Raw genomic sequence first — 26,604 nt, 5'->3', positions numbered from 1 at the left:
ACATTAGTGTCTGATCTCTCTAATTGAACACAAATCCCCACAGCCATGCTCTAAGGTCTAGTGGAAAGCCTTCCCAGAAAAGTGGAATTTATTATAACAGCAAAGGTGGAACAATACCTGGAATGGCATGTAAGTGTGAATCTCTGTGTGTGTGTGTGTGTGTGTGTGTGTGTCTGGGTGTGTGCATGCATGGTGATCGGTGTACCATCCATGGTGTGTTCTCATTTTGTGCCCCTTGTGCCTGGGATAGGCTCCTGAGCTACTGCGACCCTGACCAGTATAAAGTGCTTAAGATGAAGGAATGAATGCCAAACTGTTCAAACAAATTATTGCACGCAATGGCCATTTCATAAGTAACCTCAATCGAATAGGTGCATTAGAGCCATTAAGACCCACTGTGGCTCATCTGTGATATCAGGACTAATGGATGTAGGTACAAACTGTACCTAAGAAAGTGGCCACTGAGCGTATGTCCTTATATCTTAAACTAAACTGTACCCCACTACATTTCTGACCTCGAGTCGCAATAAAACCTCAGAATAACCTGAAATGGTATTATCAGTGCATGTGGACGGAAAGCACGTGCTACACAAATCAGCCAATCACAGTCCACGTGCGCCAGAAGCTATAAATAGGAGTGCACCACAGGGCGCGCGCGGCAGATTTTCCAATAGGTTTCTAGTAATCTCTGTGGCAACGGAAGAAAATGCGCTTAGCTGCATAGTGACTGTTTTTTTATTCGAGGTAGGTCTTGAGGTAGGCAAGAAAATTTTTTTTTTTTTTTTAATTTATTTTTTTTACCGCACACCTACTAAACCTGAATGTAAATAAACGTAAATAATCATGTATTAACTTCAACTTGTGTCCTAAGCTAGCCTGCTAGCTACGTGTAGGCTAGCAGAGAAAACTGGAACACTTTAGCTTGCACGGACCATTTTTTTTATTATTTATTTGTCTTAACTACAACATTTTTTTTGTTACTTTTACATTTAATATAAAGATTAACATTAAATAATTGCTGTCTGTTTAATTTTATGTTCGGCAGCTAGTTAACATCAGGGCTGTGTAGATTTGGTAAAGGTTTTGGTGACAAACGATCACAGACTCTTGATGAGTTAAGTTCGTTTAGTATAAACCACATATTTTAAGCTAATAATTAAAAAAAAAAAAAACCCTCAAACTTTTGAAACTATGACGAATATATCCAGTGGTTTGTCGTTGTGTATTTTGTTTTGACTCATGTAACACTGTTCATTATTATATAGAGGATATATGAGTACCACAGAGCAACCCTATTAGCAATCAAAGACCTCTTTAAATGTACAAACACCATGGACCACCCCAGTACAGATATGTATATTTAATATACATAACCCTATTCAAAGGATCATTATTTAAACGTCTGCCTATTTTAGAGACATTGGTTCTAGAACAATTGGCTTTTTATTCCAGAACACATTAGGTCCAATTTATGAATTATAGGCTACTTGTTTTTGGATCGATAAACCCATAGAATTTCTCAAATCAAATACCAAATATAGTAGCTTTAACAACTTAATAATACACTTGTATTAAAAAGGCAGGATTAAGCAAAAAATGACATTACAGGTGCTTTTTCGCTAGCTATCATGTAACATCTGGCTTTCATTTCTGTTTTCAAGGTGCCACCACACCCGTGTAAAATTATCGTGATGGCAGACAGAAGGAAACCCATCGAGACTGCTTCCCGTAAACGTGGCTCGGATGAGAATAAGATGAGACATTTTCCGTACTTGAAGCCCCTGTCTGTTTATTCTCGCATGGTCTTTTCCGAAGCCACCGATTCCTGTTCGGTCAGTCCGTCCGGGAGTCCTGACGGTCCTTCCTGGAACTTGAAAGTTGAGTTAAGTAACGGCAGGGCGTCCGTTGGACGTAAGAGGCGATTGGATGATTCGTGTCTTGATGAGACGTGCGATACCCCGCCAAAAAAACCCTGTCTTGCCAAACGCTCTTCTCCAGATTCAGCCTGTGATTTAGGTTCCTTCGGTACTTTCCGACAAGTGACGCTTGTCTCTGCGAAGTCCTCCTCCGTAGTACTCGAAGAGATTAAAAGGGTAGAAAAAACTCTGTCTGATCAGACATCGTTAGGCTGGATTGATGGTACTGACAAGAGTGACGGTTATAGCAGCGCGTCACTTACTGACGTTCACTCAAGCAGCCCGGTGATTGTATGCAATCAAGACAGTACGAATGTTATTGCATTCGATTATGATGTGGATCAGATCATGTGTCTGAGTCCAATCGATAGTGCTGATGGTCTGGAGGGTTTCATTCATAGTTGTCGGACTTATTACGAGGAGCACTTTTCGGCCGAGGAGGGCCACAGCTCGTGGGGTAAATCGAGACGTAAACGAAGGACTTCAGAGTGTTCGCTTGGCAAAGACGCAACTGGAAGCGACGAGGGTTATGTCACTAAATCTTATTACACAGCTGACCCAGGGGAGTCAAAGGTCACAACGGAAAACGAGATCACCAAACGCGATGAGGCGTGTTTTATAAAATCGTCTAAAATTACTGTCCCGAATTTGTCAAATGAAAAAACACCACCTGTATCCAATCCAATCATGTCCACCCCATTGGACAAATTTAGGGCGCTTGCTAAGCCATCTCCAATATTAAGTCCTAAACTAGACTTGTACAAAGAGAGCTGGTCCTCACCTTCATTAATTAGCAAGCCTGTAAAAACTCCCACCGCATTTTCCCCGAGCACATGTGTGAATTTGGACGCTGGTAATACAGAAGCACTAACCACAATCCCCTTCCTGAATGTTAATAAGAGTAAAAAGGGTAACACGGTGCGTGAAGGCATGCCGATCCACAAGTCAGTAGTGTGCCATAATAAGGAGAAGAAGAATGCTAAGCAGGTGAAGGAGGATGTGGTGTCGGTCAGTCAGCGGCAGTTCAGGGAGGAAACGGATGCCTCGGACAGCTTCAAGAACACGCTGCCTCTTCAGGTCCAGGTTTGACACATACACACACACAAAAAAAACATATTCAACATGTTTTGTGACAGTGACGTTTAAGATTATTATAAAGAGTCATAAAAAATTGGATTTTTTTTGACCTCATATGCTTCAGATAAACTTCTCAACACTTTATGACCTGCTTAGGGGAAGTCGGAGGCTGTTTCTCCCAACACACAGCAACCGGAAGCAGTCAAAGCAACAGCACATCGACAGCCAGAGAAGAAAACGGCATCTAAGGGCCGAAGAAATGCCTTCATAGACATCCCAAGGTGCTCTACTTGGATTAGCTCCTCGCATATCTTTCAGTTCTTTATTTTAAACGTGTACAGAAAAATTCCGTCTGTTATACGTTACTAAAAATGTTTAGAGATTTATATGTAGTGACCATGCTCCATACGTATATATGTTTTGTTCGGCACCTGTAACGTTTGCATGACAGATTGATATGGATGATCTAAACAGACCTGACCGAATCTCCACGTACAAATATTTCGTTTTCTAAACCAGTCCGTGGTTCGATATTCAAGTTTTATTTACTTGAGAAGTAATTATGTACTAAATATCTGACAATCAGAAGATTTTTTTTTTTTGAACCAGTAGGGGGCGCGCTGCTGCTATTTGTAATGATAACGTCTCTCCTCAGCAGTTCTGAGCTTCTCTTCGATGGATCGATCATTGGCTCAGACTTTTGAAGGTGTTCGTAAGGTTCCTGCCGTCTTTAAGCTCTTCTGTTTGCGAACCAGTTAACAAAAATAACCTTGAATTCTTATGCGTTATGTGTAGTGTGTACTAGACCTGGGCAATATGACAATTATGATGTTGGTTTTGAGATGTTTGTTGATTTTTTAAATGCATCACTACCCTTTTCACTCCTATTTGAGCAGTGATATTAAGATGCGGCACTCTATATAGGCAAAGTATTTGGACACCTGACCATCATGCCCATATATGGTTCTTCCCCAAACTGTTGCCATAAAATTGGAAGTACAAAATTGTATAGAATGTCTTGGTACGCTGTAGCATTACCATTTCCCTTCCCTGGATGTAAGTGGCCCAAACCTGTTTTAGCATCACAGTGCATCTATGCACAAAGTGTGCTCCATAAAGACATGGTTTGTTAAGGTTGGTGTGGAAGAACATGAGTGGCCTGCACAGAGGCCTGACCTCATCCCCACGGAACACCTTTGGCAGTCCGTACAGGATTTTGATAAAAAAAAATTTTTGTCATCGTCTTGGCCAAAAATGCTTCATTTTGCTGTGGCTTTTTTCAAATTTTGCCACGCAATCTATGGATATTTTTGCCGCTTTTTTTTGCGGAAAACTACTTGAATTGGAGAAATTGCAATTGCACGAAATCGTCTTCCACAGTGATGTTTGTTGGTGAATGAGACCTTTTAGCTGTGCTCATATTCGACACAAGTCTGTGGTAATTTTGAAAAAATTCCAAGCTCATCCAAATGTTATGGGGTTTGCTCGATTTTGCGTTCGTTTCTGCAATCGCAAAATCCTGCACGCACTGCTGTGGGAAGAACTGGAATGCCAACTGTGCCCCAGAAGTGTGGAGGTTATTATAACAGAAAAGGGCAGACTAAATCTGGAATAGGATGTTCGTAAGGCACATATGGGTATGATGGTCAGTTGTCCACAAACTTTTGCCTATATTGCGTATTTTTGACATATGGCCCCGGTCCTGGTGTCTGTTAACCTGCCTGCAAATTTAGTAAAAGTCACTCAAAAAATAAGGTTAGCTCTTTCTGTCCTTTTAACCCTAGCTCTTAACATTAGTTTTTCCTTTTTTTATATAACAACCCTTGTTGAAGAATATAGAGTACAATTCAATTCAATTTTATTTGTATAGCGCTTTTTTACAAAAGACATTGTCTCAAAGCAGCTTTACAGAAATATCAACACAGTACAGTATTGCACAACTACCTAATTAAAGTTTAATAGCTCTTATAAATTACTTTGATGTTATATTGCATGCAAAAAGGAAGGGATGGCGATGATCAATCTCTATAAATCAAATAAACATTTATTTAAAATAAATACTGGATTAGAGCTTGGCTCGGAATATATGTGAAGGATGTCAACCTGTAGCTTATTAATCGACTGAACCATTTTGTGTGGTTTGCAGACCAGTGGTATTGTACAGAGAGGAGGGCTGGGAGAAAGACAAGAAGGCGTATGTGGACTCGGTGAGGAGACACATGACGGATAACGTTGAAGACGGTAAGATTTAGGTAGTTGATTTCACTCCATGAAACAAACGTCAACATTAGGTGTATTGTTGTAACATGGCTATATCTGATTAATAGAGCAATCAGAGATAAGGAACCTTTGTGATCATATATTGTTTTATTAGTAATTAGGATTTCTCCTGTATCTAATCCCTTGCTGACGTGTCGTCGCTTCTGGTCGCCTCACAGGTGTAATGACTGAGCTTTTGCAACTCATGAAGACCGTAGCCAATCAGGGGAGAGGAAGCGATGGGAGAAAGTGGCAGCACCCGTCCGACCTCACCCGCAGGTACGCTGACACGGTGGGAAGCAAAGGGCAGATTAAGTGGTGTGTGGGTGGTAGCAAAAATAAAAAGTTAATAATTATATAAATATAAAAAATGGGGATTTCATAATTGTAGTCATAAATAAAGTGGGAGTGATTTTTTTAATCATCCACTAAGCCTGTTCAATAATTAATTTATGGGAATCCCCACCCAAATGTGCGATAATTGTATCTATATAATGTATATGACTTCTCTATTCCTAAAGAAACTACCGGTTGAATAACAGCAACCGTTTACTCTCACTGGATGAATGGCAGAACCTGAACTATAGTAACCATCGCCGCTTTGCTAAAGTGCCCGAGATGTTCAAGAGAAGCCAAGTGCTTTAATACTTTTCATCAAAGCAAACGTCGCACACTCACCACCCCAAAATCTCTGTTTTTCCCTTTCTGTATTATTAATGATGCTGAACTCAAGCCTCTTTTCATATTCAACGTCTCAGCTGGACCCATGGGGTACGTGGTGTGCTGTCTCGCACTTTTCTTTGCCACTACTTTTCTTTGTGTGTTTGAAAAGTACGTTGCTGTGGATGTTTTTTTTTAATGGTGTGTATCTGTTAGATTTTAGACGTTTGTGGTTTGACACTGGTGTGACAAAGGTGGACACGTTTCAAACCCGCAGCATTTTCATAAGAAATGATTGATGAGTGGTTTCAGAATCATTGATTTCTCTGCCTTGCTGCAAGCATTTGGGTTGTAAATTCCTTTTAACTATGTACAAAAATGGTGAATTTTATCTGAGGTGATTATTTATCCCTCTCGTCTAAATTAAGTCCATCTAACACAGTCACTTTATTCCCAAACGGACACACACTGTCCAGAGCCTGCACTCTTGTACTTGTGTGTGCCTTTGGACTTGTTGGATTTGTCCCCTGTTTTATTTTTCCGGATGTTCCTAAATACTTGTGTGTTCAGTTTGCAGGTTTGTTGCTGTGTAGTGTCACTGTTTTAGGCACTTTTTGTACCATTTGTTTATTTCCAAAGAAAATTAAATTATAGCTTTAAATATGTGTGAGAGTGTCTTGTTATCATCTCACAGTGACATGTACTTAGCTAAATTATAACGACGGTTCTACAGTTTGCACATTTGGGTGGGGGGGGGTTGGGGTGACCAATATGGTCTGGAATAGAGGTCTGCATCAGGATTGAGATCCTGCCAGAACCAAGAAAGTCAGCAGGCAGTCTGATATGAAGCTTGTGGTACAAAGAAAGAGTGTGTTCATTAACATGGGAATGTATTAGACATAGTGGAGTGCGCAGGCAGGTGTTTACAGTGTTCATTTGTTAATCCTCAGTAAATGCTTTATCCTGATCCAAGAGGCCCAAACCTGTTCTAGCATGGCAATGCTCCTGTTCACAAAGCGAGGTCAGACAAATTTGTTAAGGTTGATGTGGAAGAAGTTGAGTGGTCACAGATCCCTGACCTCAGCCCCACTGAACACCTTTGGGATAAACCGGAACGCTGACTTCACCCCAGGCCTCTTCGCCCAAAATCAGTGCCTGACCTCACCAATGCTCTTGTGACCGAATGAGCACAAATCCCCGCAGCCACTCTCCAAAATCTAGTGAAAGTCCCTCCCAGAAGAATGGAGATCATTATAACTGCAAAGGATCAATTGGATCTTCAAAAAGCACATATGGGTGTGATGGTCAGGTGTCCACAAACATTTGGCCATATGTTGTATCGGTAATAATCATTGTGTTTATCTTAAAAAAACAAAAACAAAAGTGCTTTACAAAACAATTATATAAACAGTTACAGTAATATTTCTTTAAAGCTTTATGAATAATATATACCAAGACAGTTTTTAAAAATCTTACAATACAGAGATTTAAAAAAAAAAAAGGAAAGGGTGAATGTACATGTAATTTTGCTCCCCTATACATCTGAGAACTTCTCGTCATCTGTGACTCAATCTTGCTCGATGACGTGTTGACGTGTACCTTCATGTTGCATCACATTAGGCCAAAAGCATCAAGGTTTTAAACAACAGTATTGGGGGGAGAAAAAAGGTAAAAACTTGCAATATTATCTCTTGTGCTTTCCTTGAAATAACATTTTTTTTCTCCCCAAAGACTCATAATATGACGTTCAAAAAATAATAATAATAAAAAATAGGGCTTGAAAAGTCCTTGAAAGTCCTGGAATTTCATTAGGAATCATCTGTACAAACCATACATGTCAAAAAGAAGTGTCCACTGATTATTTTGGTCATGTGGCTGTTACAACTTTGTGGCTGTGTAGGAATGTGTTGGCACTTGTACTTTAAGTGCGCTGCTTGTTTCGTACATGTCTACGGGGAATTCTCTGTGCTGAGGGAACTGGTTTGCTTTATACAATGGAAGTCCAGCGACATCAGGAGGGCAACAGGAGACTTTCAGGCAGAAGGGGGATGAACACGGAGTGCTACAGTAGGTCTTCTCCAGGCTTCCGTCGCCAAATTCCAGTTGAATGGTCACGCTGTGGATGCCGACGTGATGGAGGACATCCCTGATCTGCTGATGGAGCATTTTGATTCCACTGAGAGAGCTGTGGAGCTCGGTGGAGACTCGCACGTGCATCGAGGCTACGTAACGACTCTTTGTCAGCTCCCACAGGTGCGAGTCGTGCACACTCAGGACCCCGGGAAGACTGCACACTTCTTGCACTGTGCGGGTAGAGAAGAAACTTCAGCATGATTTAAAATAAAATGCTTTATCTTCCACATAAACAGGAACAAAGAATATGGATTTAATCTCTGGATAATAGTCTGTAGTCCCTTATTGGGATGATAAAAGAAGTCTGCTCGATGCATTCCTTCCTTAGATTTAAACCTGAGCCCTCATTTCGCAGGGGTTTGTGTACACAAATTTGACAAGTAAATTAATTTTCAATACGGGATTCAAAACAAAGCTCTGCTTAGATGTGTGTATATTTACGCACAGCGTTGACCATGTGTACGCAAAGCACCCAAATGTAAAATGCTCAAGAATCTTACAGGACCTGGACTGATAATTATTTGAACTGCCTATGGAATCCATTGCTGATGTGCTCAAATGGACAGAGTTAATGTGTTAAAGAGCGTGCCATGCGTCACTGAAGGGTGGCTTTCGGGGATATGACAAAAATATCTCGACATTTCCAGATATTTCTCTGATAGGCAATATATAGGTTTCCAAACAAACCGCTAGCAAAACTGTAGCTTTGCATTTAAAAATAAACCTTTTCAATTAGTTGGATGATTATTTTTATACACATAAAATAAATGAATAAACATTGCACCGTTTTAATCATTCAGACAGTAGAAAACTTGTCATTGCTATTTTAAGAAAGTATTTGTTATTTTTAAAAAAGTGCATCACAATATTAAAATTAATATCAAAATGACTTCTTAGCTGTAAACTAAATGATTTATCAACAGATGCCCTAAAACCACAACTAATACTTTTTTGCCGTCAGCTGTGAGTCTCGAGACCAAAGTTGTAGAGGGAAACAAGGCACACGCATACATTTCTTGTGCAAGTGCTTTCAATATAGTGCTGTTAGCTACAAGCACATTTTAGAGAGAAATTGAGTGTAAATTGGGTATTTCCCACCATCATGAAGTAGGATTGTGTCAGTCAAACTTATTTTAATCGCCTTTTTTTGTTTTAAATAAATGCTTCCCATCATCATTTAATGTTTTATTGCATCACAATTTTTTTTTTTTACATAGCCAATGAAAACAACATTGTTTTAACATGAAGGTAAATACAGAATGTATTGGAATGAATTCAACAGCAATGATAAACGTCTATTAAATTTTTTGTTTTGTTTTGTTTTGTTTTTTGGTCCATCCCTCTATGGTCAGGGTTCAGGTTTTGATCCTTTGATTGCTTAGCACATGATTGCACTATATTTCATCTGTTTAGAGAGCTATCAAGTTTTTGTGCATCAGCAAGAGGTACCGGGACCTTTAATGCCTTTGCATTAACATAATGTTGATCTGCTGTCGCAAAAAGAAGTGTCTGTAGCTTGACTGCATTCGTAAAACACAGTCATAATGTGAATTCATTTATGTTAATTCGGTTCTATAAACCTGCAGCTGCACTTTGGTTAACAAACACTGAAAGTTTATTATATTGCAGATGACAAAGACAAAAATATTTACTGATTGGAATGTTTCCCAGTGGCACAAAAAAAATATTATTAATTTATTTATTTATTTATTTATTTATTTTTAGTACTTGCAGCTCTTTGGTCAACAATTCATATTTATTAAGCTTTGTTTCTTAAAATTGGCTAAAACCTCTTGTGTGCATGAATGCCAGTTAATCCTAATTTTACTGTATGTACGAGAATTGTAAATTGTATGCACGAGAAATTTTTTTGGTTTTTGCTCAGCGATTATAAATGAAGGCCCCAGGCTTCTACACGTATCTTGTTTCCTGTTTTTGTGATATTGATAAAGACTAACTGGGAACGTTTGGTACCACAAAATTACATCTACAGTTTCCTTTGGGATCAATAAAGTGTCTCTCTGTCTGTCTTCAAGAATACTGGCAGCTAACTAAGCAGTTAGCATGAATTTTGGGATCAATGAAGGAAGTAAACTGAAATCATAACATTTCCTTTCTACACACAAGGAGGCAGAGAGAGAGAAGGGGGACCAGGAGATTAGAAACATAATATTTACTCTGACATTCCTGTTACTCACAGACTCTGTTGAAGGGCATGTCTCGAGGGATGATTTGCAGCAGGATGGTTGCTGCTTCTCGAGCCAGGGGAATGGCAGTGGGCATGATGATGGCCACCATGACCAGTGTCAGACTTGGATCCACATAGCACTGCCAGTTACATGGAGCCTCCTGGGCCTTGGGCCACACATAGAACAGAGCTGAGGTCACCACTACCACCACTGATCCTAGAGCATCGTTTAGCATGTGGAGTAGCACTCCTGAGAAAGGAACACGGTGAAAGTTTATTATATGTCTTTTTGGAGAAGAAATTGGTGCCTGAAGCACCCCCAAAACTCCTGATTGACCCGACATCCCATTTCCAATGCACTAATACTTTTAGTAAAAAAAAGTCAGAGTAGGAGTTTTTGATAAATGGTAACTGTTTGTGGCATGGACCTTCTTGTGTACACACTAAAAAGTAATTCGGGGGACCCATTTCCACAACTTAATACAATGTGTGGTTGCAAGATAAAAATTCTAATTTATTGATTGAATTAAATATTTAAAGTTGCAGACCTTATCTTGATGAGTTGTGTTTACATAATAATGCTGATAATTACATCAGCTTAACATTGTGTGTAATTTAAACTGAAATTCCTGCATTAATTGGTTTAAAACAAAATTGAAGTTGTTGTAACTTAATGAAACTGGCTTGATAACTTCATTTTTCTCCACCTTGAATTCCCTCCCATACCCATTTAACATGCCTGGACAAATTCAGACAGCCAAGACCGTGTTAGAGGACCTGTGGACTGAACAAATATTATACAAAGGACATTTCAAGGTGAGTATTATTTCAGTTACAAATAAATTCGACTAAAGCAGTGAATTTGGGCATATTCTTAATTGTGATATGACCAATATAGGTTACTTGCGTATAGGTTAGTCTACACCTGCTAAAACAGTTGATGGACTATGTTGTACTACTACATGTAGTTAATTCTAGTCATATTTAACAGCGTAATTTGAATATCTACCCTTTAGGTTACCATAGCAGTGGATAAGAATGATAAAGTTTTGACAAAGCTTTTCATTTGTGCTATAGGAAGGAAAAGCATTATTAAATTTCTGCGCATTTGTGTACCCATCAATTTCATGTATTGACACATACATGACCAATATAATTTCATGTATTGACACATTTTTTAAAAAATCTTTTATCATTCACACACATAGTCTTCTAGCTCCGTTGTAGTCAGTTTGCTCTTTGACCAGAATTAGCAGCCTTTGGACTGTGGATAGTTCTATGAGAGGGATAAAATTAGTAGACGCAGAGTGTTTCTTTCTTTCTTTTTTTTTTTTGTTCTTTTTTTTGTGTGTCTATATTGCTCATTTCATTCAGTGCTTTTATGTCTGTAGAATCTGCAGAGATGTTAGGTATGATATTTGTATTGTAAATGACACTGGATTTTAGTTACTATCGTTATACAACTTAAAGTTAGTAATTTTTCCTGGTTTTAAAAGGTTGCATTCGACTGGAGAAAATCTAATTGTAGCAACTTAACTTTTGAAATGATTCTCAACCTAAAAACTTGTGTTGATAATTATGGGAATTAAGCACATAACACTTAAATTCCTTTTAAATAATGTGAAAATACTAGTCGGAACAACTTATTATTTTTTTTATATATAAGTAATCAACTTAAAAACTTGTTATACAAATGATTAATTAAGTGTTCATTGAAAATACATTTGATTGTAGATGAAAAGATAATTTCTCTAACTCAATATAGTTTGTTGGTTGAACTTAATGTCATTAGAAGTTGTCATAACTCAAAAAGATTTACGCAAACTGTTGCGTAGTTTTTAAAAAAAATATATATATATATATATTTTTTTGAGCCTAAACATTTGTTTTTTAGAGTGTCTGTGGACAGATGTACCTCTCATGTTAAGGTGGTGGCCTTCATCCTCAAATTCCTCCACTTCATCTGAATCTGTCGGCTGGAAACCTGTGAACAGAGCACATTAGTTTCACATATTAATCAGTTACACTTTGTTCGCCAGTAGTATTGTAAGTAAGGGTCAGTTTCCAGCCCAGTCTTAACTATCTTCTAAAAGACAAGACACTGTGTCTCATTTCTGCAGCAGTGAAATCTGTTTGAGAAATTGGTGACAGTCTAGCATGCGTCCCGGGCTGGTGTCCTCTAAACGCAGAGGAATCTGATCAAGTGCCTCTGTGTAGATGATTTTAAATAGGGTTTTACTGCATCTGACCAAAAGAATGAATAGCAAACTGCAATAACTAGCATTATATGACTTTAAATTTATTTCAATTAATATTTGAGCTTTGTTGTATATTATTACCTACAGGTCCTTTGGCCAGTTCAAGAGTTTGATTGTAAAGAATTATTATAAATAAATGATGGCTCATACATTCTTTATTAGGTTAAATAAATGACAGTGAAAGCTGGCTCTGACCTACATATTATAGCAATAATCACTTCTCTATTGTTCAAGGCATAACTGATTCTAAATCAACCAGAATCATTCAGAAAATTAAGGTATTGTATACTGTATATGCCGTTTTATTCCCAGGGTATAAACAATATTAATGTAATCCCCAAGGTACAACAGTGCAACTATAACTTGTATAAAAGTGGTTTAAATTTTTTTGTTTGTTTGTTTAATGGACAACGCTTCACTGCTGTGTGGTGAATAAGTTAGTTTTATATTCGAGTTAACATTTCTGTGAACAACTAAGATAAACTCACAAATAGTCTCTTTTTTTTCAAATCGGAAATACAGAGCCGATTCATTTTTAATGCGTTTCAGTCTCTGAAACTTTGGAACCGTGACTCTGAAGGTTTTGTCTAAATGATCGACAGCTATACATTTAATTAATCGCGATCCAATCATATTAAAATTCCGCTTGCATGATTCAGAGGAGGTTTGCTTTCATCCGTGTAATGTGTGTGAACCTCTATTTTAGTAGTTAGACGTTTTTCATTTAAACACAAGTGTTTGTGAAAGTGCGCCGAGCAGCGCGCGCTTCAATCGCCCCTAGAAGGATGTATGCTGCTTAGATTGTGAAAATAATTCATTTGAGCAACTCTGTAGTTATAGTTAGACGTAATCTTATAAACCATCACAGCTCGTGCTTTCACTCCGCTCCACCTGCTTCTGTGTCCGTGTCGCTCTTCGGTTCGCTGTCGCGGTGCGTCGTGCGCGCTCCTTTCCTGCACAGGCATCTCCAGTCTTGAAAGACAAGCAGTCCCACCACGTTGATACAGAGTCCGATGCTGCCGACAACAAGCACTAGAGCGGGGTTGTCGATGGCCTCGGGCTTTGCGAGCCGCTCAAGCGCTTGGGCCGACACGGAAAAGCGGATGGCGGCCAGGAACACGGCGTTCGCCAGCGCGCCCAGCACCTCGACGCGCACCAACCCGTACGTGCAGCGCGCAGAAGAGGAGCGGTGACGAACGCGCGCCGCCACGAGACCCACCGAGAGAGAGATGATGTCGGACAGCATGTTAAACGAGTCCGACACCAGCGCTATGGAGTTCCCGGCGTAACCGGCCACGATCTCGGCCAAGAAAAACACACTGGTCATGGTCAGCATGAACACCAGGCGACAGCTTTTCCCGCTATAGCGGCCCATTTCTCATGAGAAAAGTGTCCTTTACTCTTACCAAACGGATAGAAAGACAACAGATGATTCAGTGCAAACACCGTTAACCATTCCCACTCGAGATCCCTCTGGCTCAAACCATTCACTTGAACCCTGGACTGCGAGCGCGATGATGCTTCTTGGCTAATAAACCCGACAACGCACATGAACTTTGAGACGTTCCTCAAACCATTCTTGAACAGTTTTTACACTGTGTGGCAGGGTGCATTATACTGCTGAAAGAGGCCACTGCCATTAGGGAATACCGTTTCCATGAAGAGGTGTACTTGGTCTGCAACAATGTTTAGGTAGGTGATGCATGTCAAAATAACATCCACATAAATGCCAGGACCCAACATTGCCCAGAACATCACACTGCCTCTTCCAGCTTTCCTTCTTCCCATAGTGCATCCTGGTGAAATGTCTAACCCACGTAAGTGATGCACATGCACCCAGCCGTCCACGTGATATAAAAGAAAACATAATTAATTGGACCAGGCCACATTCTTACGTTGCGCCATGGTCCAGTTTTGATGCTCACGTGCCCATTGTAGGTACTTTCGACAGTGGACAGATCGGCATGGGGTGGCTGTGGCTCAGGTGGTAGAGTGGGTTGGAGGGTTGGTAGTTCGATCCCCTGTCCACATGACTCCACATGCTGAACTGTCCTTGGGAAAGACGCTGAACCCTAAGTTGCTCCCGATGGCAGGCTCTTTGCATAGCAGCTCTGCTGACATTGGTGTGCGAGTGTGTATGGTTAAAAAGGCGCTATATAAGTGCAGACCATTTAGGCATTGGCACTCTGACTGGTCTGCCGCTACGTAGCCCCATACACAGCATGCTGCAATACACTGTGTGTTCTCATGCCAGTTCATAGCTGGTATTGACTTTTTCAATTTGTGCTACAGTAGCTGATCTATGGGATCAGACCAGACGGGCTAGCCTATGTGCATCACAGAGCTTTGGGCTCCCACGACCCTGTTGCCAGTTCACAGGTCATAGGTACTAACCACTGCACATCACTGTTTTGGAGATGATCGTACCCAGTCGTCTAGCCATCACAATTTGGTCCTTTACCTGCTTCCAACACATCAAATTCGAGAACTGATTGTACGCTTGCTGCCTGATATATCCCACCTCTTAACAGGTGCCATGTAACGAGATAATCTGTCACCCGTCAGTGGTTTTAATGTTACGGCTGATCGGTGTATATAGTAATTATCTGTAAATATATACAGTACTTTACTGTGAATTTTACTATTATTTAATATAAATTTACAATACTTAGCTGGCACTTTTTATTTAGTTTTATTTTTACAGCGGATTTGTTTTCTCTTTTACACTTCAGAATAATTTGCACCTTGTTTGTTCTAAAAATGTATTAAGTGTGCCTTTCGTAAAGAGTTTTGTTTTTAAATCATTGTTTTCGTTTTACATATGAGGTTACAGATCAGGTCAACAGGTTTGTTTTTTATTTCTACTGCAATAAATACCATCAAACATTTCACTTTGTTATATGTGGTCAATAATTGACAGGTACAGTATCTTTACTGTAATTTATACTGTATCTGTTGTTATCTTTACAGTTGATAAGGAGTTTTGTGACGCAACTTGCCTAGAAACACCTACGCTACTGTATGTAATAGACAGAAAATCTCCCTATAGTTTTTGGTTAAAAATAAATGCTTTCCAAAAAAAAAAAAAAAATGTAAAAATTGATTATTTTTTTTTATTCTGTCATCTTATTTGAGTTTGCAATAGTATAGTTTTAAAATTGCCTTTCTTTTATTCTAAATTTGTATTGACAGAAAACTTTTTGTTCTTTAAAATAACCATTTCCAAATTCTTTACATTTTAAAGTTCTAGTTTCCAAAATCAAAGTTCGTTTTTTTTTTTTTTTAGGGGGGGGGGGGGGGGGGGGGGGGGTTGTTTTGGGGTTTTTTTTGTTTTGTTTCTTTTTATTTATTTATTTAGTATTTATTTACTTATTTACTTTTTCATTGCAGTTATCATTATATTTTTCATTTATGATTTGCTTCAAAACCGTGGTTTTAAAGTTTGTTTTTGAAAAGAAAAGTTTACATTTACCTTCTTTCACATAATGGTGCCATTTTCTGTCTTTGTATTTAGTGGATTAGCCAGAAGAACTTGGGCATAATGTCATTCACCGAAGAAGAAAAAAATAGTGAAATCGAATGCTTTTGTTTCATTGGAAGTAAATGTGTAATCGTGGTTCAGTGATCATTGGATGACCTTCAGGAGCAATGAGAATCACTTGCTTACCTTACTAGGCATGTGTATATGCACGCCAAGACGTCCAATAAAGTTATAAAGTAAGGTATGGCGATATATGGATATATGGATGTCGATAATCGATATATGGATATCGATTAGTGACTAGTTACATATGTAACTAATGTTTTATTGCACCCCAACTAGCCACCATGGGCTGTGAGAATCATCTGGGTAATGTATGCCAGCAATCCAACAATCCAGTGTCATGTGGAACCGACGCACCTTAAGACTGACTGGAAAGGTGTTTGGAGATGACGGCCACATTTATGGCACTGGGAGGGTGATGTTAACCTTGTAGACCCTGGAGAAAGGGCACACTGATGCAGAGATTTCAGCAGCACAGATCTCTATGTAGGCCGTGCTAATGACATCCAACCACCCAGTGTAATGCTCCTCATGGAACACAGCAAGGTCAATCAATTTGAATTACAAACTTGGCTTTAAAAAAATCCTGGATTCAAACACAAGGTCACCCCAGAGTCGTCCCTACCACGTTCTCCCACTGTTTTTGCCAGAATGATCACTAATTTTTAGAGACGCCTCTTTCAGTTTGGCATCTCGCATATGGCGGCAGGACTTAAGGGACTCGAGGAGGAGATCTGGGCATTTAAGGAAATGTGATGGATGGAGGTGTCTCAACCCTTTCACAAAGGTCATCGTAATTTAATGAGATCCCACAGAGTTGCAATCCGTGTTGATGTGGCATGATGGACTTGCCATGGTGCGGGAACTGGCTGCTGTTTAGCATCCCTGGAGAAAAGTTTGTATTTTGGGAATCAGGCAGTGCACGAGATCCAGCTTGTGTGATGCCCATTATTTACAGAAAAGCTTCCACCAAAGTCCCATGGACTACGGGTTGTTCCTTTCAGGGGCGATTCTTGGACTGCTGGATCGCAGTCTTGATCACAGCAGATCCACTTGTGAAGGAATCCACCAGGGTGTTCAGACCTCTAGCAAAAGCAGCCATTGTTGAGCAGTTCTTCAGGAACCTGCATTACGGCCCCTTTGAATGATTGTTTTTAATTACAAAAGTAAATTCATTTTCTTGATTAGGTAAGGAACGTTGGAATCTTGTTTGATAATAATTCCACCGAAACTACATTCGTTTTTTATCAAATAAAACTACTTGGTATGGACCCTCTTTTGCCAGTGAACATGCATACCTTTAATGTTAGGTTGGTGGGCTTCATCCTCAAATTTTTCCATAGGCAGATCTCGCTGTCCGAAGCCTGTGAACAGAGCAGATGGGAGTGCATGACACCTTTTGCTGCATATTGATCATAGTTAAACTTTGTCGACTAATATGAGTGTTGTAAATAAGGGTCAGGTTCTATTGACTTAAATCCAATGGTCTGAAGACATTTACGGCATGATGAAATCTGGGGGTAAATCGGTATACATCAAACATTAATTAGGATGTGTGAATGGCATGGCAGCGGAATTCCAAACTCAGATGATAATGACCAGTTGCCTCTATGTGATGCACCGAGGGGAGTGTAAAATTACATTTACTACAATTAGATACATTCATTTCAATGAATATTTACGCACAACGTACTTTGTAACGTCTGGCTAATAAATAGTTCGACTGCCACTTTTCAAGAATTACTAAGAGATGCTGCCCTTCTACCATGTCTCCAAAATATTCTTTAGTGTAATTCAAAATGCAGAGAAAATCTTTTTATCATTATACTGAATATATTAAGTAATTAATAACTATGAATCTGTTGGCTTTCACTCCGCTCCACCTGCTTCTGTGTCCGCGTCGCTCTTCGGTTCGCTGTCGCGGTGCGTCGTGCGCGCTCCTTTCCTGCACAGGCATCTCCAGTCTTGAAAGACAAGCAGCCCCACCACGTTGATAGAGAGTCCGATGCTGCCGACAACAAGCACTAGAGCGGGGTTGTCGATGGCCTCGGGCTTTGCGAGCCGCTCAAGCGCTTGGGCCGACACGGAAAAGCGGATGGCGGCCAGGAACACGGCGTTCGCCAGCGCGCCCAGCACCTCGACGCGCACCAACCCGTACGTGCAGCGCGCAGAAGAGGAGCGGTGACGAACGCGCGCCGCCACGAGACCCACCGAGAGAGAGATGATGTCGGACAGCATGTTAAACGAGTCCGACACCAGCGCTATGGAGTTCCCGGCGTAACCGGCCACGATCTCGGCCAAGAAAAACACACTGGTCATGGTCAGCATGAACACCAGGCGACAGCTTTTCCCGCTATAGCGGCCCATTTCTCATGAGAAAAGTGTCCTTTACTCTTACCAAACGGATAGAAAGACAACAGATGATTGAATGCGATCCGTTTCCACTCGAGCGCAGTGTTAACGTGCAAAGAAACACAAAAGACAGCCCATTATCACTGTTTTCTATTATTAGCGATAAGGATGGCACTAACGATGAACTTTGAAACATTCGAGATGCGTGGGCTTTGAGTCTTTGTAAATATACACACACCTTATATAAAGTCTCAGTACGCATTTCTATTGTACATGTTCCCAGTCACGTTTCTGGAGTAGACCTTCCCTGCGCATTTTAGAGATGTTCCTGTGCCCAAAACACTTGATTCAACTAATAATGTGTGTCAGAGCAGGGAAAGAGTATACCAGAGTATATAACAGATTAGATCAGTGGTTTTCAAAGTGGGGGCGGCGGCACCCTTGGGAGCCACCAGGGGGCGCCCGGGGGGCCTCAACCATTTGCGGGTGAAAAATAAGTAAATACATGATTTTCTTTCTCGCTCTCAGACAAACACACACACACGCACACACACAATCAACTCCTAATCTAATGTAACGTAAAGATGTAAGATGTAATTATTAATTTAAAAAAAGAGGCATATATTCAGAAATCGGTATTTTTAATGTGTTATTTAATGTGTTACTGCCCTGGAAAAGTTTGGGAACCCCTGGATTAGATAACAAGATTCAAGTGATTTGCATAACCATTGATTTCTAAGGATTTCAATCCTTTTTTAGGACCCTTGTTCTTAAACACAAAAGATTATGTAACTTTCATAGGTACTGTATATACATTTCCGCAAGGGAGATTGAGCAATCGCTTTACTGAAAGCAGAGTAGTGGGAAGCATTGAATATAGAAAGAAGTGCTGAATTTGCTGAGCAGCTAATAAACTGATATCTCAGCATACAAGATTGGCTGTTGGTAAATGGGCACTCATGCAGTTAATGTGCAGCAAGTGTGAAACCGTTTTGATGTGTCTCTGATGTATCTACATTGTCTTTTACACCTCAGCTACATTGTTTTGTACTAAAATGTATTGAAATTCTGTTGAAACTCAACAAAAAATACAACGCACTTGACACCGTCCTTTGGATGAGACGTTAGACTGAGGTCCTGACTCTCTGTGGTCATTAAAGATCCCAGGACACTTCTCATAAAGAGTAGGGGTATACCCCCGGTGTCCTGGCAAAATTCCCTCATTGACCCTTATCTTTCATGGCCCCCTAATAATCTCAATCCTTGAATTGGCTACATAACTCCTCTCCGCCAATAGCAGGTGTGTCGTGGGCGTTCTGGCGCATTATGGCTGCCAGTCATCCAGGTGGATGCTACACATTGGTGGTGGTTGAGGAGATTTCCTCTCATATAATGTAAAGCACTATATAAATGTAAGGAATTATTATTATCATCTTGGGCTTTCATTAGACTCAGGTGTGGCTTCTGCTTGGTTGGAATGAAAAGCTGCTCCCACACCGGACTTTCCGGGTAAGATTAGGCACCCCTGATTTTCACATTAAAAAACAGTCCAAAGACAAGACTTAGCAATGAAACAAACCGACTGAGGAAGATTTGTACAGACAATGACAAGAGTACATTGGCAACAGGTTTGCATGATTAGTATGTAAAGGGCTTGTGTGAGGATGTTTGGTGAGAATCAAGGAAATGTGTTTTCTGGTGGCATTCAGTTTGTTTTCTTCAGTAACAAACAATTCAAATCAAACACGTCACCTTGTTAGATGTGGTGAATTATTGACAGTTACAGTATCTCTACTCTAAATTATATTGTGTCTATTATCTTTTGAGTTGTTAAGCTGAGTTTGGGATACAACAATAAACACCTGTGATACAGTATCTAATATACAAAACATTTCACTATAGTTTGTAGTAAAGAAATCAATAAACCCTCCTAACTACCAGGGGCTAGGAGCATCACCTAGATCATGTATACAAACAATGTTATGAGGAATTGTGTTGTTGTGGCAAGAATCTGCTTAGCCCACTGTGCCCTTCTGTCATGACAGATGAACAGCTGGTCTGAGGATTGGATACTGTCCAGCTGCATTCTTGCCTTCCTGGAATGTTGCAAGTTCAATCAATTGAACCGCAAAAAATTGGGTGATGAGATTTCAGGTCTGACACCTGGATTTAACCACAGTGTCACGGTAGTCGACTGGCTACCAATGCATGTGTCCAGGTTGCTGAATTCTGAGCAACGTTTGACCTACCTGAGCAGATTTCCTTCAAGGCGGGTACGGTAGTGCGGTTTCATGCCACTCTGATGGTTGATGTAGCTGACCATCACAATGCTTGACATTATGGGGGGTGATGTCTCTGAACTGTTTAAGAGCACTTGAGGACCAGCTTGACCACTCTCAGTTCTGGCTGGTTGATGTGTTCTGATCTTACACCAGGCCACAATTCACCTGTGCCCCCACAGCTGCTGCCCAGCCTGTGAAACATCTACGTCTAAAAAAAAAAAAAAAAAAGAGAGAGAGAGACTGAAGGCTGGGAATTTGAAGGGGAATGTCAGCCCTTTCATAGAAGACATTTAAAAAACATGTGTTTTGGCAAATGGTGACATAAAAATAAACATTGTGCAGATACATGGACATGAATCATAAACCGGTCTTGCTATCTGACAACCTTAACATAGAAAAAAATGAGTGTTTAAGAGCCAGTTTAACCCTCTGAACTCTAGAATTAAATGAGAACCACCTAAAGGGGTTTAAGGTGTTGGACTACTGATAAGAAGCTCGTGAGTTCAAATCCCAGCACCACTAAGCTGTCACTGCTGGGCCCTTGAGAAAGGCCCTCAACCTTCAACTGCTCAGATGTATAAAAGAGGTAAATGTAAGCCGCTCTGGATAAGGGCGTCTGTCAAATGCGGTAAATGTAAACGTAAATGTACTGTAAGGAAGTAAAGTGAATAGAAACTTTTTTGGAATGGTGAGGACTACCAATCATTTCTGTCCACACACACACGCACACACACACACACACACACACACACACAGAGAATGATTGAATACTTCAGTAATATTAGTTTAAGTATTAAACATAGGACAGGTTGTTGGTTATTATATCTGGTGTTATAATATATAAGTTATATAATTATATAAGTGATGACTCAACCAAATTAGATAGACAGATAGGCAGACAAACAAACAGACTTTTGTAATTGTAAAATTACAGTTCGATATCCAGTATGTTAGTTAACATAGAGAAGTAGCTCCAGGAGATCAAATTCCTTTACTGATGGTTCCAATTTTGTATAGATTTCAAAGGCCATATAACATTAATGAGTGCGGATATAATAAGGAGTGCTTTATTGCCTCATATAGCTGTGGCATATGCTACAAAGTACAGTCTGTAGTACTGTGTGCAATACCTGTCCTTGTGTACCCTTAGTTCTTCATATAATTCCACAAAATTAAAAAATATATTTATACCTTGTAGCAAAGCCAAAATACTATGAACATACTATAAATCTATTTACGTATAGTTATTTATGTAACAGCTTCCATAAATTGAAAGTACAGCTCAAAGTGTGTCACACTTTGTGTCAAAAACTCACAATTCAATAAAGAGATCGCATGAATTACATTTGGTAGGAAGTACAAAGTTAAAGTACATGACATGACAATGACAACGATAACTAAGCAGTGTTACAGTTAGAAGTAAGCATTCTCATGATGTAGCAACTATTTTATTGTGTAGTAATAAAAGACCGTGGTGTGATTGTTGACTCTTGTTTGAAGCTCATCTAGATAAAATTACTAGTATACCCTCTTTTTTTTGCCCTCTCAGAAACACTGCTAAGATAAGATCAGGATGTCGCAGAGAATTTTTTGTGATTGTTTCGGCCAAAAATGCTTGATTTTGCCGCAGCTTTTTTCAAAATTTCGATGCAACTTGCATAGCTTTTTGTTCTTTACTTGCGGAAAACTACTTGAATTGGCCAAATTGCAATCGCATGACATTGTTTTGCACGGTCTTTCACAGTGATGTTTGTTGGTAAATGAGACCTTTCAGCTATACTCATGTTCAGTGCACGTGAATCGAAGAGGCTTTGGTTGAATGTGTGTTGTGATGACGTCACATGAAAATCTGTGAAAAATCTTAGTTAGGCATTGTGTTAAATATGTTTTCTCTTATTTAAAGGCATTTGGCCTGGAGAGTTATGGTAATCTGTGATGTTTTGATGCTGTAGCACCTGAGTGCCTGCATGCTTGTGTTACCTCCTGGCTCTTGCTTTTAATTATGCTGTCATAGTTATACCTGCTGGAGTTCCAGCTTGCACTCTGATCACAATACACACCCTTTAAAACAAATGTCTGATAAGTGTATACATTATAAGCTATCATGCTGCCTGATATGATCCCGGTGCCAAATCCCGACACACCCAACAGATCCACCTGGGGCATTCTAATGTACATCTGCTTGGAGCTTTCTGCACTTCCCAAAAACAGAAGAAAAAAAAAAGAAAAAAGAAACATTTTCTGCTCAAGATGCATTCTTGGTTCAGTGGATAATCTCAGGTGTACCCAAGAACTGCTGCTGTAATCATAATGTAATCTGACTTAATCATAAAGATTATCCTGTGCTCATCCCAGAACACTTATTCACACTTACTCATACTGAAGGTCTTTTTAGCACACTCAGTACTGCTTGTCTTTACTGTTTTACACCTATATACTGTAATGACTTACACTAATCATCCATAACATTAAAACCACGGAGAGGTGACGTGAATAACATTGATTATCTTGTTACAATGGTACCTGTCAAGGGGTGGATATATGAGGCAGCAAGTGTAAGGATCTGAGCTACTTTGACTTTGGTTTTGCAATGCCAATACATAGAGGTAATCACTACAAAAAATATTAGGAGATTTTAAAACAAACAAGGTCAAGCAACCTGTATTGGACCACTTGAGATGGAATGACCCATCATGAATAATCACGTAAAAATAAATGCATTGTGCAAAAATAATAATAAATAAATAAATAAATCACATGAAACTAAATGAAAACATCTCAAGGGGGAAAAAAATTATTGTGGAAAAAATAAATCACATTTGAAAAATAAATGAATATTTTAAATATCACATGAAAAGAAATTAATAATGTCTGGAAAAATTACAGGAAAGTAAATGAATCATATGAGGTAAAAAAAAAAAAAAGCATATGGGAAAAAGTGTAAACATAAATAAATGTATTCACATGATGTTTTCTGTGAGGGATTTTGTGTCACTTGTGTCATTTCTGATACTTTTATGTTTATTTCATGGTTATTCTGCGCTGTATGCTTGTTTAAAAAAAAAAATCTAGATTATGGCTCCACCTAGCGTTCACACTTGGTAACTGGACTGCGTTAAATACAGGTCTGAACTGATTATTCAGACCAGTCAGGTGGTTTAGGAGGCATGTGACCAGTTCATATTTGTAGTGTGAACAGAAATGCGTCTTGCTGCGTCCCAGACAACACCAAAAAGATTGTCTGGGTAGCCATGTTTGCATTTTTCATGCCTAATCGAGCTATTTTGCTTTGTCCAGCCAAGCTGTTGATGTATATGAAACGTTGAGGTTTCTTTTTGTCTGTCACTTTTGCATATACTGTATAAATTAAAACTGGACTGCACACTGACCATGAACAGTCGAGAAGCCTTTTCTCATACTATATAAATCTAGATTACGAGAGGGAATTGGTCTTATTCTTCTCATCTGTTTATGACTAGATAGCTATGTAGTAACAAGACAATTTGAGGTTACTGGTAAAATATCTAGGCCATTTCGGAAATGTTTTAATACTGCTTCAATTAGGAATATATAATATATATTGAATGATATTTATGTTAATATATTCAGCCTTTGGTTAGCACAGTTAAAATAAACATTATAATTAAAAATTATAATTTGTCTATCCATCTATTTTCTATACCGCTTATCCTTCAGGGTCACGGGGAACATGGAGCCTATCCCAGGAGGCATGGGGCACAATCACATACACATTCACACACCCATTCATACACTATGGACACTTTGGACATGCCAATCAGCCTACCATGCATGTCTTTGGACTGGGGGAGGAAACCGGAGTGCTCGGAGGAAACCCCCGCAGCACGGGGAGAACGCGCAAACTCCGCACACACAGGGAAGCGGCGAGAATCGAACCCCAAACCTTGGAGGTGTGAGGCGAATGTGCCAACCACTAAACTTTATTGCATATTGTATGGCTACAATGCAGGCACAATTACAGCATATGTTTGATATTTGACAGTATATGTGAGTTTTATAGCCCTGTGAAGTATGGTTAAGTTCATTAGAGCTGTGTTTATGAGTGGCTGATTACACCCAGTGAATGGAATCTCACGCTTTATTTTTTATTTACCTCCCTCTGGTTGTTGAAAACATATTAAACATGGCACCAAATCGATTTATGAAATTGCTTTATTGTTTTACGGGACAGTGGATGCTTCATGGAGTTACTATCTGTAACTCGGATCAGTAGGTACTGTCGTGACGGACCGACAGCCGGCGCACAAGGAACTAAAATCGCTCCTTTCCCGACTGCTGCTGTGCTGGCGCTGAAGGGACGGCCCCACTTCAAGAATTTTGACGGCCAGAAAGCACGTGGCGGTGGGGCGGAGCCACCGACACACCCTCGGCCGATGAATGGTGCGCCGCACGGGCAAATTCCACCATCCAGCAGACGAGGGGAGAGTATAAAAGCCGCTCTTCCGCTCGATTGGGGAGAATCCTCGCACATGATATAAGATTCAGATCTGACCGTAGCCTCCGTTCCCTGACTACGCACGCGGTGTTGCCTGACGGCCCAGAAGAGCCCTCATTTGTCCGGAAAGCACCGGCGCAACTCCGGCAAATCCTGCAACCCACGCCCACACGCGAGCACACACATATCCAGTATCCAGCAGCAAACTGTGACACAGCAGCTCGCACACACACGCTAACCCGATATTGTCTGTGTTTCACCAGGTGAACCAACAGGGAAATTTTGGGCGGGAGCAGAAGGAGGACGACCGCCTGAAACACTGCTGGGCCAAGGTGCGACTGATAGAAAGGATCGACCAGGACCCTGAACAGAAGCTCCCCTCCTACTTCCTCGTTCAGGGTAGTCTTCTTTACCAACGAGCCTGCCGCTGAGGGGAGCAGGTGGACCTCCTCGTAGTCGCCAAGACCAAAACCCAGACACTGTTGCACCTGGCCCACACCCATCTGCTCGGTGGCCACTTGGGAGCGCAAAACACCCTGGAAAAGCCAACGGATCGCTTTGTCTGGCCAGGGATGGACGCAGATGTCCGGGGCTTCGGCCAACAATGCCCCCAGTGCCAGCGCACCGCCCCACAGAGGCCCCCACCGGCTCCCCTTATCCCTCTGCCCATCATAGGTGTCCCCTTCGAGCGGGTTGGCATGGGCCACTCCCCAAGTCCGCCCGGGGTCACGAGTACATACTCGTCATCATGGATTACGCCACCTGATACCCCGAGGCAGTGCCCCTAGGCAAAGCCACCTCCCGTAATATTGCGAAAGAGCTGATGCTCCTCTTGAGCCGTGTGGGGGTACCAAAGGACATCTTAACCGACCAAGGTATGCCTTTTGTCTCCAAACTAATGTCTGATCTGTGTCGGCTGTTGCAGGTAAAACACCTAAAAGCGTCTGTCTACCACCCACAGACCGACAGGCTCGTCGAAAGGTTCAATCAAACCTTGAAGCAGATGCTACGGAGGGTGGTGAGCTAGACGGGAGAAACTGGGACCTCTTTCTGCCCTACGTCCTCTCCGTTGTCCGGGAGGGCCCCAGGCCTCCACGGGCTTTACCCCCTTCGAACTCCTCTTTGGACGGCGACCTCGAGGACTGCTGGACGTGGCCCGGGAAGCCTGGGAGGAACAGCCCTCCCCATTCCGCTCAGTCATTGAATACGTGCAGGAAATGCAGGAGAGGATTAACCGAGTGGCCCCGATCGTCCAGGAGCATATGAGAGCCGCCCAGGAGGAGCAGAAGCGAGTGTACGACCCCCCAGCACAACCCCGGGAGTTCCAACCTGGCGATCGGGTGCTCCTCTTAGTGCCGAACAGTGCCTGCAAGTTCCTAGCCCGATGGCAAGGGCCATACACAGTCCTCGAGAGGAAGAGGGACGTGAACTATCGTAACAGCCCGGTAAGCGAGCAGACAC

At 40.7% G+C, this 26,604-nt stretch overlaps 2 protein-coding genes across 10 annotated transcripts; one reads left to right on the top strand and one right to left on the bottom strand.

Moving 5' to 3' along the window:
• The first annotated feature begins 162 nt into the window (after positions 1-162).
• Positions 163-11,412, top strand: LOC108263606 (uncharacterized). 9 transcript variants are annotated; one of them, XR_006982255.2, is made up of 6 exons: positions 163-756; positions 1,662-2,999; positions 3,118-3,274; positions 3,649-3,699; positions 5,140-5,234; positions 5,432-5,451. XR_006982255.2 is itself a non-coding variant. In XM_053679433.1 (6 exons), exons 1-6 carry the CDS (start codon positions 550-552, stop codon positions 11,003-11,005), a joined length of 1,884 nt encoding a protein of 627 aa, XP_053535408.1. In that variant the 5' UTR covers positions 166-549; the 3' UTR covers positions 11,006-11,412. The 9 variants fall into 9 exon arrangements, 5 of the variants coding, with proteins under 5 accessions (XP_047010378.1, XP_053535408.1, XP_017320099.1 ...); XR_006982253.2 differs by having other exon boundaries at positions 164-756; positions 3,150-3,274; positions 3,652-3,699; XR_006982252.2 differs by having other exon boundaries at positions 164-756; positions 3,150-3,274.
• On the bottom strand, positions 7,147-13,940 carry LOC108263607 (zinc transporter 10). The gene is made up of 4 exons (XM_017464613.3): positions 13,383-13,940; positions 12,149-12,217; positions 10,244-10,483; positions 7,147-8,215 (listed from the first exon to the last, which is right to left on the bottom strand). The coding sequence occupies exons 1-4, from the start codon at positions 13,864-13,866 to the stop codon at positions 7,791-7,793; spliced, it is 1,218 nt and encodes a 405-aa protein (XP_017320102.1). The 5' UTR covers positions 13,867-13,940; the 3' UTR covers positions 7,147-7,790.
• Between the last annotated feature and the right edge of the window lie 12,664 nt (positions 13,941-26,604).

This window comes from Ictalurus punctatus, chromosome 3 (genome assembly GCF_001660625.3).
Source record: "Ictalurus punctatus breed USDA103 chromosome 3, Coco_2.0, whole genome shotgun sequence".
Classification (NCBI taxonomy): Eukaryota; Metazoa; Chordata; class Actinopteri; order Siluriformes; family Ictaluridae; genus Ictalurus; species Ictalurus punctatus.
Note: the sequence above shows the minus strand (reverse complement) of the source record. Positions and strands in the feature narration are given on the sequence as shown.

Bases quoted from the DNA above. Each gene is read 5' to 3' on its own strand.
- LOC108263606 (XM_017464609.3), top strand. From the start codon at position 550: ATGGTATTATCAGTGCATGTGGACGGAAAGCACGTGCTACACAAATCA. The intron at 3,275-5,139 runs GTGCTCTACTTG...TGTGGTTTGCAG, and splicing joins GCCTTCATAGACATCCCAAG to ACCAGTGGTATTGTACAGAG. The intron at 5,532-5,773 runs GTACGCTGACAC...CTATTCCTAAAG, and splicing joins CCGTCCGACCTCACCCGCAG to AAACTACCGGTTGAATAACA.
- LOC108263607 (XM_017464613.3), bottom strand. From the start codon at position 13,866: ATGGGCCGCTATAGCGGGAAAAGCTGTCGCCTGGTGTTCATGCTGACC. The intron at 12,218-13,382 runs GTGGAGCGGAGT...CTCTGTTCACAG, and splicing joins CGACACGGACACAGAAGCAG to GTTTCCAGCCGACAGATTCA. The intron at 10,484-12,148 runs GTACATCTGTCC...TTCCTTTCTCAG, and splicing joins CCACCACCTTAACATGAGAG to GAGTGCTACTCCACATGCTA.